This window comes from Theropithecus gelada, chromosome 17 (assembly GCF_003255815.1).
Source record: "Theropithecus gelada isolate Dixy chromosome 17, Tgel_1.0, whole genome shotgun sequence".
Lineage (NCBI taxonomy): Eukaryota > Metazoa > Chordata > Mammalia > Primates > Cercopithecidae > Theropithecus > Theropithecus gelada.
In genome coordinates, this window is record NC_037685.1 from 62,716,465 (window position 1) to 62,744,457 (window position 27,993).

The 27,993-nt window shown below is 37.9% G+C and overlaps 1 protein-coding gene across 4 annotated transcripts; it reads right to left on the reverse strand.

Annotated features, from left to right (window-relative positions):
* HSPH1 (heat shock protein family H (Hsp110) member 1) lies at positions 1-27,135 on the reverse strand. 4 transcript variants are annotated; one of them, XM_025364008.1, is made up of 19 exons: positions 26,231-26,768; positions 23,569-23,626; positions 19,127-19,267; positions 18,234-18,356; positions 16,197-16,296; positions 14,965-15,098; positions 14,305-14,549; positions 13,307-13,535; positions 11,738-11,844; positions 11,348-11,481; positions 8,947-9,152; positions 7,199-7,330; positions 4,543-4,680; positions 3,556-3,681; positions 2,367-2,474; positions 2,147-2,266; positions 1,779-1,940; positions 740-896; positions 1-489 (listed from the first exon to the last, which is right to left on the reverse strand). In XM_025364008.1, the coding sequence occupies exons 1-19, from the start codon at positions 26,335-26,337 to the stop codon at positions 461-463; spliced, it is 2,556 nt and encodes an 851-aa protein (XP_025219793.1). In that variant the 5' UTR covers positions 26,338-26,768; the 3' UTR covers positions 1-460. The 4 variants fall into 4 exon arrangements, with proteins under 4 accessions (XP_025219793.1, XP_025219792.1, XP_025219794.1 ...); XM_025364007.1 differs by having other exon boundaries at positions 1-896; positions 26,729-27,135; XM_025364009.1 differs by lacking the exon at positions 7,199-7,330 and having other exon boundaries at positions 1-896.
* Between the last annotated feature and the right edge of the window lie 858 nt (positions 27,136-27,993).

Below are 27,993 nucleotides of genomic sequence, written 5' to 3' on the forward strand. Positions count from 1 at the left end.
TTTAGAAATGACACCATAAGATGAACTTTATTTTAAAGCTCATAGAAGTGTTCACAATCAGTTACAACAGGATTGACATTTCTTCCATTCCACACTTTCACATGACAATATACTGTATAGTGAGAGATATTTTAAGGTTTTTGTTCTGCATGCTGCTAACACATTTGACTAGCTTTTGTTTTACTCATTGAATCTTTAATATCAAAGCAAAAAGTCATTTTCTATTGGACAGAGATGGTTTTAGAAAGCCCTTATGAAGTCAGACTTAGTCTTGTTTATAAACATCCACACCCACACACATGCTGAATGGAGAGCAAAATGCAAGAAAACTACCTTGGCAGGAACAAATGCTTAAAGATTTTAATCACAGCCCTCTTGAACAAGCAGTACAGTTTTTTCTCCAAAAGACAAAAGTCAGTTTCATCCTCAGTGATGCAAATGGTGAGACTGCACAGAAAGCTTAGTATGAATTCACAATTCCACAGGAATCTGAAAGTTACCAAGGCAATTTTCCCTTTTAGGATCATAAAGACTACAGACTTAAGCTTTTTGTCTTTTTCCATATAATACACAAAATTTCTAAACATCCTTAAAAAAGAAAATATAAATAGTTTCAGTATGTTATGTAGAGTCACATACTATGGCAAAAATATTTTATTAATTGAAGGAATAAGCCAATTTAATGTTATCTAGTCCAAGTCCATATTAACAGAATTTTTCTCATTAGGGTAACATTCACCATTCTGATGTGGAGGTTCAGCACCAAAATTGTTTTTGTCTTCTAAATCTTCTTCCTTTTTATCAATATTTGGGCCATTTGGAGTTCTTTCCAGCTTGGGTGATTCAATTTTTGGTTTCGGTTGTGTTACAACGGGTTCACATGTGTTGTTCAATTCCTATAAGAAAAGAGTTATCAGATTAACTCAGATCCATCCAGTTCATTTTCAACTGCTTCTCCACATACCTGACCCACTATTTTTCTACCAACTCCAATTATACATCAAATAATTACATTTTCTCATTACACGTGCCCCAAACCACAGTTTACAGTCTGACCAACAGAGAGTATTGATCTTCTTCCATGATGTCTTAGGACTATGTACTCACATGTATGACTTCCTTCAATCCTCACAACAGTGTTAAAAGACAGAAATTATAATCCCCACTTCATGGAAGACAATGATGGTTCAAAGAGGTTAAGTAACTTCAAGATCAGGAAAACTAGTGAGGAAAGAGCTAGAATTCCAGTTTATAGCTTGAAACTGACAGTGCTTAAAAGGGTCACTTTTCCTTGACCTTCACTGTGTTTGAACATTATTCCAGAAGAACACTTTCCCAGTTTCCTTCCAGCCTCACACACAAGACCTAGAATTTCCTAAGCCCTTTTTCCTTAGTTTGTTCCCCTATAGCACTTGACATCTCTGATAGATGACCAGACTTGTTTACTGTTGGTCTCCCTCCCATTACAAGATGAGTTCCACAGGGTCCAGAGACCACACTTTGCACACTTAATTGTTTAATCCTGAGAACAAGGACTGGCACATGACAGGCTCAACAAATACACTTGTTGAAATGAATGAATAAATGGAGAAGTGGAAAATTTAACAAACTTATGAGGTCTTCTGTATTTTGTGACAGAATAATAAACTAAGAAAAGCTGGTCTCAGTCAGGATGAGGTAAAAGATTTATAGGAAAAATGGCTACACTGAAGGTTCAAATGATTGCAACTTGAGTCCGTAAGCGAACCCAGCAGTACACATGAGACAGTAACACTCACCTTGATTTTTATGTTAATTTCCTGAGCACGTACAACTGGATCCTGATCAAGACTCTTTTTAGCCTGAGCATTCATGACATTATTCATCCATTCCATCACTTCATTGACAGATTTCTCAACTTTTTTCATTTCAGACTCATCGATATGGTTGTATTTCTCATCCTGAACAGAAATAACATGGTCATTCTGTAGAATTTATTGAACAATAACATTTCATTTGACCCAACTTTCCAGGAAGTTCAAATCTACTTCTAACCTCAAATACCAAGATTTCAAAGTTAAGACTATTCATGATGATTCCCAGCTTAAATGTTAGCTTATTAAAATCTAGGTTAACTTTCTCCCTATGTACAAAAAGACTGACTCACCTTATTTCTGAAGTCAGCTGCTATCTTGGCATAGTGCTGCAGCCTCTGTCCTAGTTCTTCAAACATTTTTGGCCGTTCTTCAGCTTCCTGAAACCGAACTTTAACAGGAGTGCCAATTTTCTAAAATAAAATGTAATAAATTAATAGTTATCATAATTTTATTTTAAAGCCTATAGTTTAAAACACAAGTACCACCTTTCAGGGGGAGAAAACGACCTACCATTAATTCTTCCAACTTGTCAACATATGCTTGTTTAGCTTGGTCCTCCCCTTCTTCATAGAGCCAGTCTTCAGTTTCTGTGAGGAGTCTCAAAAAACTTTGATGATCCTTAACACAAAATATGACAATATTAGTGGCACTCATACTTCAGAATTTTTCACAACAAAACAAAGGGGCATTCTCAGAGGTATTCTCATACTAGGTAGCTAATCGTATCTAGGAAGGCACTCTGATTTGGCTTCTCTGCCTTGTTACATAGAGACATCGAAAATGGCTCTCACTGACTTAAAATATTTATCTTAGAAGCCCAATCTGTACAATGAAATGTGGTTTATAGAAAAGCAATTATCTTCTTTCCAAAAAAACCCGGGTTTTAGTAATTTTTTGTTGACTTACACAACTATCAAACACTGAAGGGGAAGCTATACAAGTTGCCAACCACTGAAAACACGAAAAAATCATTCCTAACCGGTTTATGTAGGGTATGAACTTCTACTCTAGCCCTGGGAGGTCCTGCCTCGTTCAGTCATCTCGACTTTGGAGTCCCCACCATAAGAAATTCAGAGAATGTCAGGACAGAGCTAAAACTGAAGTACGTTACAAGGTAGCCCAGAGACCTTAGAACTATTAATAAAACAGACTCCAAATTTCACTTTAAATGACACTTAACTAAATTCTAGATTTTTATCCAGTCAGTTTCTTTTTTCTAAGTCCTATCTTTCATAGTTGTGCTTCTGGGATTTTCTCAGAGCCATACCAACTAGGAGTCAAGAAAAGGGATAAGGGGAATAACAGGGCTTAGTAAGCTCTGGGAATGACTGAACACGTTATGAGATGAAACAATGACAGGAAAGCTACCAAGGCAGCAGTGTCACTGCATTTGAGGTCTTTAAAAGCAAAGATTTTTCTTGTATTTATCCTAGACCCTATGACAGTAATGCCATGAACTCTACATAAATACTTGATAGGTTCTCTCTTCTAGATGGTAAAAATGAAGAGTTTTAGGGGTAGGCTAGTACAAAATAAAACTGCTTATCACCAATGAGCCTCTATCTCCATTACTTTTGTTTTCTGTTTCCAAAAAGTTCAAGTTATCTAACTGAGTAAAGGCTTAAGCCTCAACTGTCAATTTTGATACTAAACACTTTATATGAGACTACCTGAACAAAAACAGAGCTCTAAAACATACCTGCTCACATATAAATTTTTCATATGGTCCACACAGCTTGTCTCTGAACTCATACACATATTCCTCAACTGCATTTTTAGCATCGTTCCTTTCTTTTTCCAGTTTATCTTGCATTATCATCTTACCCTGTCAGGAAACAGGAAAGGTTAATTCCGGTCTTCTAGTTAACTCAAACTAAATTTTAAATGTGTAGACTCTGGGGTTTTAAAAAACATGATACAAAACAAATTTTAGTGTTAACACAGTTCCAATTTATACCTCGTCAAACTCTTCCTACAAACCCAACAGACATTTCCGTTTTCTAAATACTCAGGCTGAAGTTTGATTTTTTTAACATTGTAACAGATTACACAGACTTCATATTTAATGCTTTAAAAAAAAAAAAAAAAAAACCCCAACCTACTGCTTAAATGTAATTTTGTTTTCTTGTATATAAATGGTTGTCTATATTCGGATTAATACTGGCCAATGTATAACAGCCACACCACTTTGCCACATTTTAAAATCAAAGATAAATCCATGGACTACAGTTTATTGTTAAATAAACTTCTAAATACAATGTTCCCACCTCAGTATGGAAAAACCAAATCTCAATTATTTCACATTTCTAGAATTATTCTAGAATTTCAGACTACTAAAAAACACAATGTATTTTAATAGAAATATTTAGTGTGCCATGAAATTCCAACTGTACTGTGCTCTGTTATGATTTACTGCCATCCAATTTTTTCACAAGAACTCAGCCAATCATGTTATATCAAGTATAATTATCTACGGCATAGCTCTAATATGAATACAAAAAAAAATTAAACTTGTTAAAAAAAATTAAACTGCAAAATTCATTAGTTTTGGCTTCATTCTATCCCTAAAACTATATAAAACTTGGGATGAGAAAGAATTATGGCCATTTATCTACTAGAAACATAGGTAACAGGGCCAAGAAACTAAAAATATTTCAAAATAAAAATATTTAATTGAAGTACTTACCTCTGTCTCAATATACATGTTAAGAAGGTCTTTCCCTAACTGCCAGACCAAGTTGGCTTCAATAGGCAGCTCGACATTCACCACCTTTATTTTGGGCTTTTTAGCTTCTGGAGGCTGGTCAACTTTTTTTTCATTTGCCTTAGGAAGGGGAATAAAAAAAAGGAAAAAATTTTAAACAACCCACTTGGAAAAACACAAAAAAGATCTCCTCATACTTACTGATGACTTGGGCAAAAATAAAATCTCTAAAAATCATAAAGTTAGAAGGGTCTACAGAATCACCTAATTCCCACTATTTTAAATCAGGGCTGCTATTAAATATGCCATACCTTCCTTTGGGAATTCACCGGCATGTTTTTCTCTTCTCGTATTGAACAATCTCTCCTGCTAAAGCTTTTCTTCACAAGTCTTTACTTTCTAACCCCTTTAAATATTCTTGTAAGTCCCATGAGTCAAAAAGTGAAAATTACTAAATTATTCTTATCTTTATAGATTCTAGAACCTGTCACCTAAGGATAAGCTTCAACCAATGCAAAACAGGTTAGGATCATCTTAATTCCTATAATATTGTAGGCCCTATATGCTACTATGCCTGCTTCAATTACAACTAGCACTACACTGATGAGTGCCTTTTAAAATTTCCTTATGGAACTTGGAGTATATATCTCTCTCTCTACCCCATACACACACACACACATATTATTCTTACTATCCACCTTTGAATTGTATCATTTCTCATAAGCAACTTTGCAAGGTAAAAAGAGATAACAGTCTTAAAGTAGCAAATGGACTGATGTGACACATGCCAATGATTTATGTAGTTTTTTCAAAATATGTAAATACAGGGCTAAAGAAGTAAGTATCTCCTGTGGCGTTCAATTTTCCAAGCCTTTGCTATGCATTTCCATTTCTGCAGGTTCCTACTAATATAAATGACAAAGAACACAAATGAGCAGACTCAGTTCTATGACAGATCAGATGACAACCACAGTGTATAAACATGTATCCTGTAGGTAGGATGGTAAAATGGGAAGAGACTAGCCCATGAGGCACAATAATAATAGCCATAGATAATTTTGAGGAGTTATAATGGATTAAAAATCTTAGGCACTTTATCGAAGAAAGTGGGTCTAGAAAGTTCAATGACTTGCCTAAAATTAAAGAGATGGAACTAGATCCCATGTTTCAGAGACTGATCTCAGTGTTCCTTAGAAATCACCTATCAAGTGCTATAAGCTGTATCACTATGGATGAACTAGGCAGTCAGCCTGCAGTCCTCCACACCTCATTTTCCTTCTAATGCACACAACCCTTCAATATATTATGCATGCTCTGAGGGCATGAGCCACAGGAAAGAAAAATGAATCCAATCAAACATACACCTAGGAAGACAAGAGCAACAGATGCTAGGAAACAAATGGATAACAGTACATGTATGGAAGTTAAATCAAGACAAGACAACCTGATAGTACCCAATTAAACCACCTACTGACAAAACCAGCATCACAAAATGGCATTTCAACACGGAATGGATGAGGAACCCTCTCCAAAGGGGTAATAATGCTCCAAAAAGGCTTCAGACTAGTGGTCACACCTACAACTAAGGAGCATGAGATCCTACCCAATGTCATGTTCTAGACAGGTACTAAGACTCTCAGCAAGAGCTGATGTGTATGCTCATCCCAAGTCAAGGGGTGTGCTGTTGAAACTAAGCAGCTATTTTTCCAAATAACCACCATCATCATACAACTTAACAGCGGAAAACAGAGAGCAGCTTTCAGAAATCAGAGTCAGGACCCATAGCTCACACTGGAGCCCCCAGGATCAATGAGGGGACGGAAAAATTAACAACTGGAAACTTTTACATAGTATAAAAACCTATCCTGACCCAATGAAAGATTCTGTAATTTGCCTGAGGGTAAAAAACTCTACCCTCAGAATGTAAGGGAAGCCAAACCACCAAGAGCAGGCTAATTATTTACATGTACCTTGTACAGAAAATAATAAAGTTCCACAAAACATACAGTGATTCACCGTTAACAACAGAAATTTTTCAATATCCATCTGACCATGACTCTTAAAGGTCTGATTACAAGCTGTCATTTTCCAAGGGACACAACACCACTATTTAAGTTAGCTTCCAATACCTACTGTGGAAGCAGGACAAAAAAATAATTACCTTGAAATGCAATCTGGTTATTACCAGACCACCATAATTAATTTACTTAAATTTGACCGATGGCTTGAGAGGAGAAAGAAGTTTACTAGACTCCTATAGCCCATGTATTTATCAACTGATTAGTTCAAGTGAAAACTAATCATGTAGCCCTGGGAAATATCAAGTTCTGCCTTTGGTATTAGAAGATACCTCTACTCTTTGAAAGACAACAAACAGTATACATTGGTCTCTTGTTACTTCGAGTGGCAGTTAATCAAGAGAAGCTTTTAGGTTTAAAGCAGGATATTCAATTCCCTTAATTGAACTTAAATACATCTAACTGGTTTTAGTTGAAAAATACATAGAAAATCAACAGAAAAAAATCCTACACAGAATGAAATTATTTGGTGCTTGCTCTTGAAACTGCAATTTAATGATATCATTAATGATTACATGTTGCAACATTGTCTAATGGAATGAACTAGAAGAGTCACTCACTTTGTCAGCATCTGGGATTTTGTTTTCTTCTGAGGTAAGTTCAGGTGAAGGGGGAGACTGTGAGGTTTGTTGAGCATCAGTTTGTACCTGGGGCTGTGTTCCAGCTTCACTGTTGTCTTGCTGGACATTTTTCTGAAATGAAAGCCCAGGCACAAAGGATGTAGAAAGCAGGTGTACTTGTATAAATTTTTAAAGTTATAGGGCACCAAAGACAGTACACTCAATTTCTGAAATCTTAACAGGTGGGGAGAAAAGGTACTGAATAAAAACAAAATGAACACAAAGTACTTGAAAACTTCTGTAGATATTCTAAACCTGTAAAAAATTCTTTGAATGACAGCAGTTAATATGGTTAAATAACACAAGTAAGCATTTAATTGATGTGGTAAGAATCAAGAACTCTCCCTTAGGAAGCTCATCTAAGCTCGTACAGATATTAATTCTCTAAGGCACTGGAAATAGATTACTCCAGGCCTCTTTCCTAGAAACAAGTTTCCAAACCTATTTTACCAGCAGCCATCATGGATCTCAACCTATCTCCATTTTCAATATACTAAACAGTTACATAAAATCGGCAATTATCAGTTATTTCGGAATTCATCACTTCAGTTTACAGATACCCAAGACTCACTCTGTCCCCAATTTTTGTGATCCAGCTATATCCAGTAAAGAATAAATGCTACATATTAACAATCCTAATTTAAAATTTGGTAAAGAAAAAGAAGAATGAACCCTAAGAGTTTCCTAATTTTCTTTTTTAGTAGCCCTCAATCCCTAATAAATTAGTGCTTGCTTGATCTTTACCCATCTTTGGAAGAGGGCGGAAATATTCTAGGTTAACTACTTTCTGCTCACACTGAACTCTTCTCATATTTTTCTTCTCTTAGCTTCAAGATTCTAAGATAGACACTGAAGTATTTAGGAACGAGGCATTCCTGATATCCAAAAGGTACTAAAGAGATTGAGAAAGTATATGGCACTCATCACTTAACCAACTACTGTACATTAGAATTTTTCTAGATGAGAATAAAACTAAGGTTCAGAATGTTTATGTTCCTTAGATGTTCTAGAAAGGTAACACAGTGATCACTAGATAACGCACTTTCTCACATCTTTACTAAAACACCACACTGCCTCCCTCTTAAGCTATTTCTAATTATTCCCTAGAAATAAACTGTAATTACTCTAATACTTTAGCTTCCTAAAATTCTTCTGTTGACCACACAGAACTAGCACTCATGCTAATGATAACAATTCTTACTATACGCTACACAGACACTTCTCGTCCTTCCTCCCACAATACAGAAAACCATGTAAACACAAAAACAAGTTCTAAAATATCAAAGCCAATTTTGTCATACAATTTTAAACACTTTAATATTTGGTAGCTATTTCAAACAGTTTTTGTAGCAGTCTGTTTTTTAAGTTTCTTAAACGTCAGTCAACATTCGACTTCTCAATGTGTGGTCTACATCTTCAAAAAACCAAAAAAATCCCAACTCAATGAAACATCACCTACTCTGTCATATACTAGTTACTTCAAATTAAGTTACACAGAATTTAGTCACAATTCACCAAATTTCAAGCTGTATATTACCACTAACTGGCAAGTGCTATTATCATTACCTAAAATTCTGATCAAAATTATTTATGAAGGAAAACATTCATTTTAACCCTTCCCTACCCACTTCTATAGCTTACAACTAAGTCAACTCTACTCAAACACAAGGGTTTATCCACAAACTTACATCAGTGTCTGTGTTTTCCGGTGGTCTCTGATTCAGACACTCCATGTCAGCTTCAGAGGACATTTCATTCTCCTCAGTTGGGACTTTCTCCACCATAGATGCCGTAGAGATGGTGAAAATGCCATGGGTGTTGACACGCACTTTGACTTTTACCCTAGATTTTTCTCCATCTTTCTGTGCAGAAACATTCTGAACTACAAAGCGGCCTAGAACAACAACAACAACAATCACAGAATCACAATTTTAGAATTAAATCTAAATCTCTGTAAAGGAGGCCAGGTAAAGTGGTTCATGCCTGTAATCCCAGCACTTTGGGAGGCCGTGGTGGGTCACTTGAGCCCAAGAGTTTGAGACCAGCCTGGGCAAGATAGTGTGATCCGTGTCTACTAAAAAAAAATAAAATAAAAAATAAAAAAATAAATAATAAATTAGCCGAGCTCAGTGGCATGCACCTGTAGTCCCAGCTACTCAGGAATCTGAGGCAGGAGGACCCCTTGAGCCCAAGACTTCAAGGTGGCATTGAGCTGTGATCACATCACTGCACTTCAGCCTGGTGACAAAGTGAGAACCTGTCTCTTAATAAATCAATAAAAATCTACCTGTGTAAAGGAGACAGATAAGAAAAATACAAAGGCTAAAAAAATAACACCTGCGAACTACTGCTGTTTTAAAATTTTCTACCCAGTCTTTACCAAATTGAAGTCCTCTAATATATAACTATGACCTCTTAAAATGTATATACTTGAAATTAATCTTAGTATGCCATAAAAGCTTTCAAAGATAAGGGCACCCTTATAACTAGTTTATTTAACACTAGGCAAACACTGAGTGTAAGATACTGATAACAAGCAGTTCTTGCCTCCTTCTACCCTACTTCTCCAGATGGGTGAGCACAAACTAGACATGAAAATCTGTTTGAAAGCATAAGGAAAATGATAGCAAGCACATGCTGAATTTTAATCCTATAACCTTTTAAAGAATACCATTCTTTTGGTTAAATAATCAAAACATTTAGCTGTTTTAAATAAGGGAGGTGAGCCAAAATCTGTATGAAAGTCTGAAATGATTATGTATAATACAATGGGGTTCCAGAACATTACTAATGGTTAATAAAAGTGTAGACTTTAATCCAGACTATCTGGGCTTGAATCCTGGCTGTGTGACCTGTTACAAAAGTTACCTAACTTTTCTACGCTTCTGAGGATTGAGTACAGTGAGCACTTACTAAAGAAGCAAGTGCTAGGTTTAAGTTATAGCCACAAATAAGTACTTTTACTCTAGAGACCACTGAGTCAAAAGTAAGTACTCTGAACCTGTTATGTGCGAAGCTCTAAATGAGATTTAACTGCCTAGTACTTAAAGTGCTGTCTATATAAACACACAGAGCTACAAATTTAATTACAATGTCACTGAAAGATGAAAGAATACACCTTAATTGTCAAATCAGTGGTTGAGGAAATATTTGCCAAAACATCCATCTATCTAAAGAAACAGCATTTATTCTGGAAAGGGGATGTAAGATGGCTCAAGTATGTGTGACGTTTTCAGTTTCAATCAAACATGAAAAATTAGATGCCATGCCAAAAAGCTGGGATTTTATCTTCCACACAGTAATTAATGCACAGATTCCAATTTATCAAAATCTTACAAGTCTACATGCAATGATTTCTTTTCCTAACAATAAATTCATGAAAACTGTTTTAAAAACAATACACCACAACTCTGGGTCAGAACATTTTGGCCTTTAAAGTAGTAAGAAAGAAAACACAATTGATCAGGTTCGACTCCTTCAAACAATTTATTTATGAAAAGGTGTGAGGCAAGGGTGTGTCCTGAAAAGACCTAGCAATATTGGCAAATTTCACCCATGGTCTGGGAAAGAGACTTACTATGGGTAAAAGTAGATGGATGGTGTCAAGTGTCCCCCCAAAATATGTACCAAAAAAACCTTATCTTTAGAAAAGATAACACAAAGGTACACTTGAGAAGTGGATTCACAATGGTCGCTGACTCAGGTTTTAAACTAGAAGTAACAGACTACAAATAACACTTAGCCTAGAGAAAAACTTAGTATTAAAAGCAGGGATAACCTTTTACATACAGACTGTATCAGAATAGTGAAAATACTAAAGTGTTCATATATATATATGTACACATATAATCAAGTAACGGCAAAACTCCAAGTAACAGCAGAACTACCAAGTCATTCTATCTCTAGACCAGATGACTCAATAAAATGAAATTATTTCTCCATCACCATTATTCTAAATGGAAAATGTCTTCACACAGAATTATGCTCCCCTCAACATCGCTAAGAATAAGAAAACTTTCAAAGTTTGTACAATGAATGAGAAGCTAAGTCTTTAACTAAAGAGTAAAATATACACAATGAACTGCTTACCTATTTTTGCTTCTGGATATGGAACTCCTTGGGGATCAGAATAGAAAGCTTCTAGCTCAAAAGGCCCCCTTCTCAGGAAGGTGAGAACTTTGGAGAAAGGAGCAGCATGGTTTCGACTAAACACTTCATGAACACTGGAGAGAAAAGAAAAAGGCATTCAGCAGATGAAGTACTTAAATATGCTTACTGTGCTATACAAACAGAAAAGAGACTTTCTAAAATCTTTATCAATTCTATCTCATCATTTACAATACCAAAATGAGAGAAGTATTTTGGTAGATTTGGTTGTTGAAAGATTCCAGGTAAATTAATGACTCCCCACTAGAGAAGTCATCTGTTAATTTTTCTTCTTTACATTAGAGTATCTGAATGCTATTTTCTGCTACATACCCTTCAGTATCTTCTGAATCGTGGTTCCAGACGAGAGATATTGGAAAAGGAACTGCATCTGTGACGGAAAATTCTCTAACTTTAAATGCCGGGGAAAGGATTGCACACTTAAAAAAAAATAAAATAAAATTATCATGAGCACATGAACACTTCCCAGTCATCTTTTAATACAAAACTGAATTCTAATGGATGGACAGGATTTTTTTTTTTTTTTTTTTTTAAAAACTCACATTCCAAAATCGTTTCCAGTGTATTTCATCTAAACAAAGAATTTATTTTACCATCTAAATACTATGCCAATTACTAGGTACAAAGACAAATAATATATCTTAAGATAATGACAGTTAACAACAGGTTTCATGCGGATTAGGAAAACAGACTGGTCTTTCTAGAAATGCCTTGCTGACAGCAATTTCAAGATCACTTTTGAATATGTACATATACATACATGAACAGTTCTGTCTACACTGCTTTCCAAATGTCTGAGAAACCCCCAAAAGGGCCATAATGTTCAGATTTTCAAATAATTGTGTAAACGAAGAAAGCAATGGTAAATTCAAATTTGGGAAAGGCAACACCCAACAGATAGGTGGACAAATCCCTATTTAGACACGACATATAAAAATAGCTAAATAGATGATCAAGCTGAATAGACCCAAAAAAATCATCATTTAGTATAGGATCCTTCAAAAGAGAGGCCACAATTAGCTCTACTTCTGAAGAAAATATAAACTTCCAACATTTGAAGGAATCAGAGTTAATTAAAGGAGGCATATTCCATTATGAAGAAAAAAGCGAAAACAAAAACCCCGTAGAACAGGATGGATAATACAATGGATTATCATTAATAATTAGTATCTACCTATTCTTCCTTTTGTAAGTATACAAAGGCAGTCAGTCTAAATACCTTTGTTTACAGACTCCTGTTTTATATTTTAAAAACTGCTAACTAGCTTAAAACTCAAATATGTCAACTTGAAACTTTATTTAAAACTATTTAGATCTTTTTTGACTGTAATATCCTAAATATAAACTAGTATTTTCTTTTTTACCAAATAACTTCCAGATCTGGTGTTTTTCACCAAACTAACTTCACACTTCTGGGCTGCCTTTTTATCTGATAGGCAGATTAAAAATCAATTTGGGGATAAGAGAAGGTTATCTATTTTCTAATACCATTTGTTAATACTCCTAACACCCTGAAAACTTGCCCCAAATCAATTCCTTATTATATCAGATTAGATTCTAATTCCCTGTGTGCTTTGTAAGTAACAACTGCCACCACCACACAGTTTATTAGTGTTTCAGCTGTGTTTTCTGTGATATCCACAGAATCATACCTGTTTTTGATTCTCAGCTTGAGAAACACCAGCTTGGTAGTTCTTTTAATTGAAATTCACTGGATCTTTTAGATTTGAGTGGCCTTATCTCCCTACAGCTTTACCGGTTTGTTTAAAATGTCCTCCTGCTACCTAGACACAGGTCTCTGTTTATTATCCTACCATGATGACATACACTGGAAACTGTTCAAGGACTGTACACCAAGCAAAAGCAGAGTTGAGAAAGTACCTGTAATGCACATCCTCTGGCTACTGCTTCATCTGCATTGAGTGTTGTGCTAATATCTTTTCCAAAGAATTTGGCAATTCTTTCTTTCACAGCTGGAATTCGTGTAGCACCTCCAACTATCTCAACTGCACTCACATCTTCTACTTTGAGATGAGTTTGTTCCATCAATGAATAAAGGGGTACTTCTATCTTTTGCAGAAGTTCAGCACAGAGTTCTTCAAATTGTGACCTTAGCAAATAAAAACTTGTTTTTAGAAAGGTTAAGACCAATATCCTGTCCTACTTTTGATAACCCAATGAATTTCATTATTTTCCCCCTCAGACACCCTGGATCCCACATGGGCCAAGTTTAGCTGTACTGTAGTTTACAGCTCTTTTGTCTTTGATAAATATACCAAACAGGTGCAGAAAGATAATGAGGAAGACAATCAGTTCTCCTGTTATTACTCAAATAAATCATTTTATATTGCTTATGACCACCATTTTACTTCTAAAATTTTTTCCCCAGAGACAGTCTTGCTGAGTGCAGTGGCACAATCATAGCTCACTGAAGCCTCAAACTCCTGGGCTCAAGGGATCCTCCCACCTCAGCCTCCTGAAAAGTTGTGACCACAGGCAGGTACCAACAGGTCCAACCCTTCTAAATGTTTTGATCTGATTCTCATTACTTTCAATGGTTATTTCCAGTCCCTGCACAGTATCTCTGTGAAACCAGTATTCAATTACTGGCCCAGAAATACTAAAAAGTGAAAATACCAAGAAGACTTGAGGGTAGTACTTAGACCCATGAGAGTACTTAGCAAAGGTATTTTTAAAAGCCCTCTTCACATAAGTGCCCCTAGAGCTAGTGGTGATAAAAAGAACAGTATCTCCAGCCACAGGCGTGTAACGCACAATTCTGAAATGTAGGCCAAGACTCACGACACCCACTAGAACTGACACCTGGGCTAGTTTCAAAAAAAGTTCCATCTAATCAATCTGTAGAATTCAAGACACACCTGTTCATCTTTCCGGAAACATCTTTGTCATTCATAAAGCATTCGATATTCAGTGGAAGGTCTGTGCTGTTAGAGCTCATTAGCTTTTTCAGTTTTTCACACTCCTGATACAGACGAAGGAGTGCTCGTATTTTGGATTTTGCATCCAACTTGTACTTAGTTTTAAATTCTGCACAAAAATATTCCACTAACTTTTCATCGAAGTTTTTTCCTCCTAAGAAAGGATCAAAAGCTGTTCCCAGTACCTAATTTGGTCGAAACAACAAATAGTCTGGTTATTTTCAATCACATTTGTAACTAGTATCTTAAATATTACTACCCAAACAATTAAAGACTAAGAGACTCAAGACTATATTTAAATTATAACATGAAATCCAAATCAGTCAGGAATAAATCTCTAAGATATTTTTGCCTTTAAATGACTACATAGAAAATAACTGCAAAAGCCTTTTCTTTCTGAAACAAGAACACTTAAGAGTATGCTAAGACAATTACATCATCTTTATGGAGATCAACCTTAGCAACCGTTTCTTGTTAACATCTCTACCTAAAATAAAACTCTTCATTACCAAGAAGAAAAAGCCTAGTAAAGAGGCTCAGTAGCTTAAAGTCACAACACTTAATGTGTTTTGGACACTGAGTTCCAATGTATGGCTTTACCTTCAATTTTCCCTTGTTGAAAGCACAGGCAGACACTTGAAAAGCTGAATGTCCCATATCAACAAAAACCACTATCCGAGGTTTCTCATCCAGGCTTGGGAGATCCTGCTTATAAATTCCGTAATTCAAAGCAACTAAAAAAAATAAGTATGTTTCAATTCCTCGGTTCACATTTTCTTAGGAATCTCACTGTTACATAAAATTACACATGGAGGAAGCTTGACTATTAACTTGAAACAATTAAAGGTGAACACATTACATTCCTTTTATACCTGACTTCACACTGATCTTCTTGGAATTAATTATTACTCTCTTTCTGATTTCAGAACAATGCTCTATCACTTTTCAATATATGGAGATGTGCTAGACAAAACATATATGGCGTGAATACAGTGAAACATAACCACGTATCACACAGAGTATCAGACTCATTATGCAATACTTACATTTCAACCACAACCTGCTAGGACACTGCTTATCCAAAAAAATTAAGAATTTAATACACAACTACAGCAACTGCAGTTCCTACCAATTTTCTTTTAGAGGTAAATAGTTGAACAACCCTAAAGTTTGTTTTTCTTCTGAACTTTAAACTGTATTTCTAAACATGTATACCTAAGAACGTATTTTTACCAATATTTAAGTTTTCCAAAAACCTAACAAATATGTGAGTAAAACTTTTCAGCATAAAAACTGACTTTTTTCCTTAAGTGATTTTTTTGTTCATCTGTAATCATAATAAACTAATGAAAGCTCAAGGAAGAGATGCTGTGATCACCACTGTATATCCACAATACCTAGCGTAACACATTCAGATAGTACAGGCTTAAAGCAATATTTGATAAGTGATCACCTATCTACAGTTCAGTAAATTTTTTTTTTTACACTAAACCAATTACTTGTAAGCCAAGGTAGTTTTAAAGCCCAGAATTTTAAGCTTGTGGGAAAACTTATTTCCTAACTATAAATGCATTGTAAGGAAACAAAGTTAAATCCAACCTACATTTTCAAAGGAAGAAAAAACATGAAATTCTCTAATGAAAGCAGATTCGTAAGTTTGATAAAGTACCAATTTCTCATTAACCATAAGCATTGTAAGAGGTAGATTTTTTTCAAATCTGACCCGATTTTTTAATAGGCTGTGTTTCTGTACCTATACGAAAGTAATAGCACTGAACATCCATAATTCTGATAGTATATTCACTTCTACACGACAAGTGCTTTTTCCTTACCAGCTGTCATGTCATTCATAAGTCTTAAACAGTTTAGGCCAACAATCTGTGCAGCATCTAATACAGATCGCCTCTCAGCATCTGTAAAGAAGGAGGGGACCTACAAACAAACAAACAATTCTGAATTATCTAGAAGACAAAATATACTTAGAAATTCCTCACAAACCACTTAATTTTTTTTTTTTTTTTTTGAGACGGAGTCTCGCTCTGTCACCCAGCTCCACCTCCCGGGTTCATGCCATTCTCCTGCCTCAGCCTCCCGTGTGGCTGGGACTACAGGCACCCGCCACCGCGCCCGGCTAATTTTTGTATTTTTACTAGAGGCGGGGTTTCACCGTGTTAGCCAGGATGGTCTCGATCTCCTGACCTCGTGATCCGCCCATCTCAGCCTCCCAAAGTGCTGGGATTACAGGCGTGGGCCACCGCGCCCGGCCACAAACCACTTATAAATTCACAACAGTCCAGCTAAGTAGGTGTCTCACCAAGTCACAAAATAGAAATAGGGCTTTAGTTTCCTGCAAGCTCCTTAACCTTCAGAAACAGTAACTACTTTTGAAAAGACTGTCCCAAAATTACAGGATCAAAATAGTCTTTACTATAACCAATAAAAATTAATCACGAGTTTCATAAGACATATTAAAAGTTACATAAATCTAAGAGAAAACTTGAAATTAAAGCGGATTAAATCTGCTTCCAAACTAATCATAAGTTTCTACTGGCATTAGGAAATTATAACACTAGGTCAACATTTAATGTTTAATACAATTAAACTATAGGCAAAAACTACAGGAACTTAAAGAGCTAACTCTAACATATGCCAGCCACCACCCTTTCAGTTCAGTTCACTGAGGTACTCCTTAATTCAGTCAACATGTTAAGATTACAAAATCACTTTTTGGCAAAGCCTTTTGATTCTCCTAAGTGTGAAAACAGCTCAAGGGCTGAAGTTTCTTACAGCATTGACTTGTGCCATTCTAGTTGTAATTCTTTTTGACTGCCTTCTAGTGCAGCACTTCAGGATACTACTATTCAGGAAAAAAAGTATCTAACAACACATTCATAGAATCATTTCAGTGCAAAGTACCTAAGTTTAGTACAATGATTTTTCCAAGTTGTCCAAAATATTTGTAGATGCTTGAGAGAGAGACATGAGCAAGAGCAAAGGTAGATCTCTGCTCACCTTTCAAATCAGAACACTTCTTCCATCAGCTTCTCAGTTCACCAGGGGAAAAAAATTGTGGCAAAAAAAAAAAAAAAAAGGAAGGGAGACTGGGGAGGGAGAAGCCACTGACTTCTAACTTAATTCTTTAATTTTGCCAGAGATTAAAACAATTCCCATCTTGCAAGGACAATAGGAGAAATGTTAGCCCGTCTGCCTCATTCATTCATAAAGGCTTCTTGCTGACTGATCTCAGTTGGCCACATTGCTCATACTATAGTGCAAAGACCATGCTGTATTTAAGTCCAAAAGCATACCCCACAACGTATCAAGAAGTGACCCAAGACATCTGGGTGAGCAGAATTTACCTTTCTGGTGTCCAAAAAAATGGATGACTTTTGTTCATTTCAAGTACCCCTTGACAGTCTAACTAGTAACTGTCCACTGAAGGTAACAGGCTTGCTAGTGCTAAAAATTTAGCTTTTGTCACTACTGGTAGGCTACACTTTAAAACTCCTAATGCACTCATTTCTCAACGAAGGGTAGAATTCTTTCACCTGTGAAAAGCTCCTGTGTTAAATGTACAAGCCTGATAGTGCAGCAACTAACTATATTAGAATACTCCCACATGGAACCACTCAAAATCTGTATTTTCAAAAAGCCTCACATGAGATTTTGATTTCCAGTCAAGAACCTTTGCAACTTCTGGCTAAAAATACCACTCAAATCTACTTTGTAATGCTCTGGAACACATGTTAATACAGTCCAGTAGAACATGATCTCTAGTAAAAGAACAGCTTTCACACATTTGATACTTAAAAGTAATACAAAGAATGCCAAATGAAATAACACACACTGCCTTGTGGAATTACACTTACTGAAATAACACAATCTGTTACTGGTTTCTTGAGGCTGTTTTCAGCAGTTTCCTTCAGCTTAGTCAACAACATGGCTGTTATCTGCTCCACACTAAACAGATGTTCTTCACCCATGTACATCACCTATATTGAAGGGAAAAGATGTTTTAAACATTGTAGTACTTGAAGCTACATGCCAGTATTTAACTTCCAAATGTTAGCACACATTCCCTTCCATAAAATCTTTATTGTTGTAGTGGTTTTGGAAAGAAGGAAGAAAAGGAGGAGAAAGGGAAGGGGAAAGAGAGAAGGGGGAGAGAAAGGAAAAGAGGAAAAAAAAAAAAAGGAAGAAAGAACTTCTACCTAAAGATGAAGGGGAGGGGAAGAAAGCTAGGGCAGATATACCCCACCCAAAGTCTTAGTCAAAACATGAAAGAAGGTAGTAAATTTCCACTCTAACTGAAGAGATGAATCACTGGGATAAATATTATTGTGTGTTGATCACAAGACAGGAATACCTCTGCAAGTTTAAAAAAAGATTCCTGGTGTTATTACACTATTGCTCTCCCCACAATTGCAACTGGGCTGTCTCAGAAGAGACTTTTATTTGTCTTTTATTTTTCCCAATATCAAATAAACCTCAATTTTATAACTGCCAAAAAGTCAGAAGAAACACAAATTAAGTTATAGCATATGTACTACCATTTGAATAATTTTCAGACAATTTAGCATCTATCTACGATACTTTAAAAAGAGCTGAATAAAAAACAAAAAGACCACCTGGTGTAATTAAGAAATTTGAGTAATAACTCAAATAAGTTCGTCTTTTTAAGTATTAATAAGTCAGTATTTTTCTCTATGGATGGATGAAGGAGTCTCCTATCAAGGAATCTAAGGTTGCTCAATTATATTACCTTTATTCCAACTCCACCATTTTTCAATGGAACCAAATCGTAACTTAAGTTTTCCTTCTCCTTTTGAATGAAGGGGTCATTGAACGCTCGGCCATGAAATCTTTTGAAGTTAGACACCGTATTGTTTGCATGAGTGATTTGCTGCAAAAAGAGGTTTGAGATTTTAATTTTTTTTCTCTAATTTCACCACCTACCAGTACTTTCAGTAATTTTATTGAGTCACTTTACAATTCGGAACCAACCCCATGAGTGCACATAAGCTGCCCTGAGGCCCATCAGTTTCACTGAATTTCCCATCTATGAACAGATTTTATTTATACTTTTTTCTTCTCCTATAGAAAATGCCAGAAAGTAAGCAGCAAGACAGAACAAGAGGCAAAATAGTGTGACTACAGACTTTAAAGCAGATTTCAAAATCTGTAAGATAAAAAGACAGTGAAACTATCACTAAAGGCTCTGAACACACAAGAATTTTATCACTTGTTTCATTCCTTTTTCCCCCCACTAAACTTGTGAAGTTTTATACCCAATGAATGAACGGATATAGTAGTGCTATAGTCAAATTATAATTTTGTTTAAAAAAGTTAATTTTTATAGCTGAGCATGACTGAGAGGCTGAGGCAGGAGAATCGCTTGAACCTGGGAGGCAGAAGTTGCAGTGAGTCAAGATAGCACCATTGCACTCTAGCTTGGGCAACAAGAGTGAAACTCAGTCTCAAAAAAAAAAAGTTGATTTTTATAGTCTAATAAATTGCTAAGTGGCCAGGATAGACATTCTGTGCCAGAAAATACATGGATTGCTACTGTTCCTAGCAACAGCATGAAATGCTAGTTATGTACACCAAAAAGTAGGAGATTGAAGAGTAATTCAAAAAGTTTCTAAGTGACCCAATGTTTTCAACAGCATGTGCATATTGTGAAGACTTGAGAGCCATGGTTTTTATAAACAAGACACTGAACTGCTATCTTACACAACTGGTGCACATGTTTGTTAAACTGCTGTAAGAGATGGTGTTTTTTTAATCCATAGTTTTGGTTAAATATTTTAGGTAAACTCTAGATCGAAAAGCCCCACTTCAGAGCACATTTCATTCAAACGTACCTCATTTGAAACAAGAAATAACTGTAAGATTGAAAACTAAGAATTCTGAAATTATTAGCTTAAAAATACCAAAACAGTCTACTACTTACTTTTTCTCTTACCTAGTTCTTTGAATAAAGGAAGAATACAGTTAGCTTGGCAGTACTAATTTTCAAACAACATAGAATTCAAGCGAGTTTAGGTCTTAAAATTCCTTATGATCTAAAACTGAGATATAGTCTACTGGTCAAATGTGAGTCTCAACAGATCCTTCTCACATAACCACAAAGATGCAACAGAGGCCGGGCGCGGTGGCTCAAGCCTGTAATCCCAGCACTTTGGGAGGCCGAGACGGGCGGATCACGAGGTCAGGAGATCGAGACCATCCTGGCTAACACGGTGAAACCCCGTCTCTACTAAAAAATAAAAAAAAAAAATTAGCCGGGCGAGGTGGCGGGCGCCTGTAGTCCCAGCTACTCGGGAGGCTGAGGCAGGAGAATGGCGGGAACCCGGGAGGCGGAGCTTGCAGTGAGCTGAGATCCGGCCACTGCACTCCAGCCCGGGCGTCTCAAAAAAAAAAAAAAAAAAAAGATGCAACAGAATTTTAGGTCTAGGTTATCAATATCCTCAATGGGCACATTTAGAGGATTGTTACAACTGAAGTCCCACTATCCTTTTGAACACATCATTTTGAGTGTGCCTATTTCTCCTTTCTTTTTTCACCCTTTTGTTATATCGCTCTTCCAATGTGAAAAGGAAATACAGTTAAATCCAACCTACATATTCAAAGGATTGGAAAACATGAAAGAATTTTCTAATGAAAGCAGATTCGTAAGTTTGATAAAATGCCAATTTCTTATTACAACATAAGCATTTTAAGAGACAGATTTTTGTTTTCAAACCTGACCTAATTTTTTAATAGGTCAGTACTAAATACATTCTGTAACATACAATACAGTACTAAGATACAGTCCAAAATTTTCTTTTTTAGCAATACTATTTTCTGTATTTAGAAAAATGTCTTCTATTTCAAAGAGCCTCTCAAAGAGCATTTCATATATCTTTTACTGCTTCTCTCCACCAAGAGGTCTGCCTAGATCAGTGCTGTTCAATAGAATTATATGTCAGAATAAAGGGGAGCTATCTACATAAAATTTTCTAGCAGCCACACTAAAAACTAGTAAGAGATTGGATTAATTTCAATTAACTTAGGGCAATATATTTTAAAAATTATCACTTCAATAAGTAGTCAATAAAAAAACTGATGAGATACCATACTTTACTTTTCAATTTGATTAAAAAGTAAAAAATCTCGTGTGTATTTTATACTTCACATTTTGATTCAGACAAGCCACATTTCAAATACTCAATACAGTACATGGCTACTGTATTTTTTAAACAGCACAGGTCAGGACAAAAATTTCTCCCAGTCCTGAAAACTGGCTAGCATATATAGAAAGCTGAAACTGGATCCCTTCCTTACACCTGATACAAAAATCAATTCAAGATGGATTAAAGACTTAAATGTTAGACCTAAAACCATAAAAACCCTAGAAGAAAACCTAGGCAATACCATTCAGGCCACAGGCATGGGCGAGGACTTCATGACTAAAACACCAAAAGCAATGGCAACAAAAGCCAAAATTGACAAATGGGATCTAAGTAAACTACAGAGCTTCCGCACAGCAAAAGAAACTATCATCAGAGTGAACAGGCAACCTACAGAATGGGAGAAAATGTTTGCAATCTACCCATCTGACAAAGGGCTAATACCCAGAATCCACAGAGAACTTAAACAAATTTACAAGAAAAAATCAAACAACTCCATCAAAAAGTGGGCAAAAGATATAAACAGACACTCAAAAGACATTTATGCAGCCAACAGACACATGAAAAAATGCTCATCATCACTGGCCATCAGAGAAATGCAAATCAAAACCACAATCAGATACCATCTCACACCAGTTAGAATGGTAATCATTAAAAAGTCAGGAAACAACAGGTGCTGGAGAGGATGTGGAGAAACAGGAATGCTTTTACACTGTTGGTGGGACTGTAAACTAGTTCAACCACCGTGGAAGACAGTGTGGCAATTCCTCAAGGATCTAGAACTAGAAATACCATTTGACCCAGCCATCCCACTACTGGGCATATACCCAAAGGATTATAAATCATGCTGCTATAAAGACACATGCATACTTAACATTTATTGTGGCACTATTCACAATAGCAAAGACTTGGAACCAACCCAAATGTCCATCAATGATAGACTGGATTAAGAAAATGCGGCACATCTACACCATGGAATACTATGCAGCCATAAAAAAGGATGAGTTCATGTCCTTTGTAGGCACATGGATGAAGCTGGAAACCATCATGCTGAGCAAACTATCACAAGGACAGAAAACCAAACACCGCATGTTCTCACTCATAGGTGAGAATACTTGGACACAGGGTGGGGAACATCACACACTGGGCCTGTCGTGGGTGGGGGGAGGGGGGAGGGATAGCATTAGGAGGTATACCTCGTGTAAATGACGAGTTAACAGGTGCAGCACACCAGCATGGCACGTGTATACATATGTAACAAACCTGCACGTTGTGCACATGTACCCTAGAATTTAAAGTAAAATAAAAAAAAAAAAAAAAATTTTCCCAGTCCTACCTTAATTACTAAGTAACCTGAAAAGGCTTTTAAATACGTAACTTCTTAGAAGTTCCTTCTATAAAAGGAATCTCTTAAATGAGTATCATGAGAAAATTCACACGAACTTAAAATGTCTTGTTTATAATTTCTAAAAATTAGATAAATGAAAGGCAGCAAAAAGTTACTAAAAGTTAAGGTTGGCAGGCTGGGCGGTGGCTCATACCTGTAATCCCAGCACTTTGGGAGGCTGAGGCAGACGGACCACGAGCTCAGGAGTTCCAGACCAGTCTCACCAATATAGTGAAACCCCATCTCCACGAAAAATACAAAAATTAGCTGGGCGTGGTGGCACGTGCCTGTAATTCCAGCTACTCAGGAGGCTGAGGCAGGAGAATCGCTTGAACCCGGGAGGCGGAGGTTGCAGTGAGCCGAGATAGCGCCACTGCACTCTAGCCTGGGCAACAGAGCGAGACTCCATCTCAAAAAAAAAAAAAAAGTGAAGGTTGGTAAATTAGAAAGTTAAAGTCGATCTTAATAAAACAAGACAAAGGGAACAGAAGGAAAGAGTATCATCATCTGAAGGTTCATAATTACATTTTTAAAACTCAAAAATACGTAAGCTTAAGCACACTTTACCCTCTTCTATGTCTCCTGAGATTTCCCTTTTAAAAACTCCCCCTTAAAAAGTGATCCGAATTCTTTCAAGGAACATACCTGATTTTTGGCTGCAACTCCAATTGTTCTATTTTTTGATCCAAATGATATGACTGACCTAGAAAAAAATATATTTCAAAAATGTTAAAAAGCATAAATGTTGATATTTTAAACTGACAAGGGAAAAATTCTAATATAAATGTCCTACCCATGAGGGGGTAGGGAACAAGCATAGCACAATTTTAAAGTCTATAGCTTTCATCAGATACTCAAAGGGGGCTTCCACTTAACTGCTGCTCTGAGAATCCAACCTAGGTGGCAGTTCTACCACCCCAAAAACGTCTGCTCATGGCTCAGGAATCCTCCAGGTTCCCAGTTATTACGAACTGAACATTAACTTTGAAAATGTTTTAAATACGTAAATGGTATTATTAACTTGACCCTACACACATGACTCACAAAAAATAGGATGTGACTCTACCTTTCAGTCACCAACTCTGTACACATCTAAATGTCATTGTCATACCGACTTTTGTTCTGATATATCAGCTGCTTCTTTAGAAATCAAAGTTTTTATGCTAACGCAAACAAATGAACCCAACTTACACCTCTGAAGTTTCAAGAGCACAGAGGTTCCCATCTGGGAGATTCTACCGGAGAAATTAAAAAAGGATGCACAACAAGTACCACCGCAAAACAATATAAATGTCGAGGAAAAGGAGTAACTAATCAGTTACATCAAATCTGCTTTGAAGAGATGGAAGGTGACTTGTAACCGCGAGACAACCTTCTCAGCCACCATGGAAATGCAACCGCGCAGTAACCAGAGCAGAGACAAACTCAAACGTCTTGTGAGGAGACAGTAAGTGAATTAGGTTTTCGATTAAAGGAGTTATCTAATTCTGGATTACTAATCCAAATATAATCTAATTTTGGGTGAGTTACTCCTACCTGCTTAGGTAGGAGTAACGGTAAATGAGATGAGCAGAACGGGAAAATACTGAGGGCATTAAGTACCACCTTACAGTTTAAATTTGCTGTAATAAAAACATCCTCGAACTACATTATCTGAGCAAGTGTTAAAAAGAACAGCAGCCTAAATGCCGAGAAGTGTCCAAGCAGAAGCTAGACAAGAAACCGTCCAAAATCAAGAGCATCATTGTAAGTTCAGAATAACTATAGACTTGCAGAATGGATCTACTCATTTTCCTAGGGGAGAATCAAATTAATTGTACTAAATAGCAATTAGTAGCTGATGCAATAGTGTCAACCATAGTTACAGTTTAACAAACATATTAGGGGCAACCCCAATATTGCCCTCAGTGCACATTTTTCAGGACTGTACTTTTTGTCTTTGGTTTCACACAGTAGTCACTGTATAGCACAATTTTTTTTTTCCTACTCTCCTCTGAAAAGCTTTTTCTTTTATTGGATCAACCAGAACAAAGTATAAACTGCACCTAAGCATGAAAGCCTGAAATACTCTTTTCTTTCTTACCAAACTCCAATTGAAAAACCTTAACACAACCAAAAAACAAACTTATATCTGCAGCGGTAGACGTGCAGGTTGCTCAAAACAGTCTTGCTAACGTTACTAACACTGCCAAATATTTTCGCCTCAGATTTTCCACTCAACTTTCATAAACGTTCTCAGCACCCAAATAATTGTATTAGCCCAGTCATTCTGCCTTTGGATTCAATGTTTTCACTTTGCACTTTTCATCCTGGGCTTGGGACATTTGAAAAAAATTACTAGGTACAGTAATTGCCTTGAGATGGAAGGATTTGTTTTCATCAGTGCACATGCAGGTATGTTTGTATATATCCTCGTCCGAAAATATCCCTTCACGAAACTTGCTTTTTAAAATGTTGCCCTTTACCCACCCTAGGCTCCTACAGAATATTTAGTTCAGTGACGACATCCATTCTCTTGTGGCGTTCTAGCCCAGAAGTATGCAATTTTTATTCTTTTAGATACACTGTGCAAAATTAATTTTAAAAATACGGTTTATAATTCCTCACGAATGGCAAAGAGCAAAAACGAGAACGTTTACATATTTCGACAATGATCCCGGGCATTAAGGCCAACAATGTTAGCAACGGAGAGACTGGGTAAAAAGAGGTGGGCTGATCTTTCATAGGACTGCTTCTGTGGTCGCTAACAACAGTTCGCCTGCTCACTGGACAAGCAGCGACACAAGCTCTGGAAGCTTCCAATTCATTTCGAGATTCACAATGCGGAAGAAAAAGCCCGGCAGCCCGGCTCCGCGGTGCGCAAAGATATGCGCGGAGGGAGGAGGACAAGCTGGAGGCGGCTCAGCCAGCTCAGAAAGGCCGGGTGGGGATATGGGGGCGGCCGCGAAAGGCGCAGGCTGCAGCCTGCCAAGACAAGGGAGCGTAGTCGCGGGCTTTGCCGCAGCCCGACCCCCAGGAGGTTTTGAAATCCCCCAGTAGGAAGCCCGCACAAAGTGACGACCCGGTGTCTCGACTCTGGGACTCTTCTCGCCCCCGTGAATCCCTGAGACAATCCCTTCTCCAATTCGTGGTGGCAAGCCCCCCATCCATCCTCTGGCCGGGTCGCTGGTCCCTAGTTCCACGGAGGGATGCGCCGCTGCCCAAACGCCTCCGTTTGCCACGGTGATCGGTGTAGCCAACCAGCTTGGGGTCCCCACACTAAGAGCCCAGAACCTCCTCCCATCCACCCTCGCAGGCTCCCACTTACGGGGTGCACCGATCGCTGAACTCATTGGCGATGGTCTCTATGCCCCCGGCCCGGGCCACCGCGATGTAGCAGCTCTGCGATCCCACGTCCAACCCCACCACCGACATGGCCGGCTCGCGGTCCGCCTCCGCCTCGGGTCTGGGTCTGCGTCCTCCGGCCGCCTGCCTGCTCCTCCTGCCGCCGCTTTCTGCCCGGCCGCGTTCGGCTCCGGCCCGCGGGGTCTGGCCGCTCCTCTGACACTCAGAAGGACACACGGACAGCCGGCCTGTCAGGCGCCTCCTACTCCCGGATGACAGCGGCGGCTGGCAGACGAGAAGCCCCGGGAGAAAGCCGGGCTCAGTCTCCGCCGGTCGCTCCGCACCTCCGGTTGCCTGCCTCTACCGCAGCTCGCACACCGTCGCCGGGGCTGAACTACCGACCCAAAAGGGGAGGTCCCACTTCCTCAGCCTTATGTATCGCACTGATCAGAACTTTCCAGAATCTGCGGCATTTACTCACCGGCGCCTCCACCGGCCCCTCCACGTGCCACTTCCGCTTCCTTCTTCTCGAGCCTTCTGGAAAGATTCTACCCAATGGGCGGCCGGTCCCCCGAGAACGGTGGCCGTTGCCATGGCAGCGACAGGGCCGCTCCCGTGCCATTGGCTCAAGCCTGCCTCCGCCCACTCCCGCCCTAGCCGAAGGCATTTTGCTGCCCTAATAAAACAGGCAACGAAGAATGACTCCAAAACTCGGAATAATCACAATTTGCTACTGGGAGGTGGTATCCGACCCTTAGCTCTAAAGGGAGGCTGAACGGGCGGAGAGAGACCCCATTTTTGCAGAGACCCCAGACACCAGGACGGTGGGGAGGCTGGCCAGCTGTCCGGAGAGCATATTGGGAATCGTAGTCCGGCCGGGAGAAGTGTGCGCCTTGCATGCTGGGATGTGTAGTCCTTGTCGCAGTGCTTGCTGGGACCCGGCTTTGTCTTCTGGGACTCGCGGGAGAGGCTGGGCTGGGTTCTGTCTGGCGCCTTTCCGCGGGTTCCCTGGCAATAAGCGTCATTTTGTTCGTTTGTTTTGTATTCGCTTCTATTATTGTCTGGATTACCCGGACAACTGGTGCGTTACGACTTAGGAGAAGGAACACCAGTTTAAACCGCTTATAATAAAAGCAAAAGGGTTTTGTTAAGTGTTCTTGTATTCATCAGCCAGCAGGATGATCTTTTGTGGAGTAAAATGTCAGGTTTTTGTTTTTTTGGTTTTTTTTTAAGAAAGCGATTTTTAGTTGTGACGTCATTTGGCAGGCTGTTCACAGTATCACTTTCTGCTTATTTTTAATACGTCTGATTTAAGCCGACGCTGTTCTACCCTGCCACTCCTAGTCATAAATTGGTGCTGTGTGTAAGTTTTGCTTCTTGTTTGATGTGAAGCGGTTTCTCTTTCTTTCCCTCAAAAGCGATGTCCCCGTAAACGTTTGTTCAGTGAAGAGACAGGGTAAGAAAAGGTGGAACTGTGTTGCTGATAACTATCAGGTCTTTTATACCCTTTTATGTCTTTTTAAGTTTGCTTCTGATCCCTGAGTTTACCTTATGTCAGGCACGTGGAAGTATAAGCACAGTTCAAGTGTGTTGTTGGATAAGCGTGTAATTGAATAAGGGGTTGTAACCTAAAGTTAGAAAAATCTAAAAGAGTGTGAGAATTCCTCCTTGTCCATCAAAACAAGTAGGTTAAGTCAGAGGCAGGTTTACAAAGGCCCAGGCTTATGTTACATGTAAATTGTATGT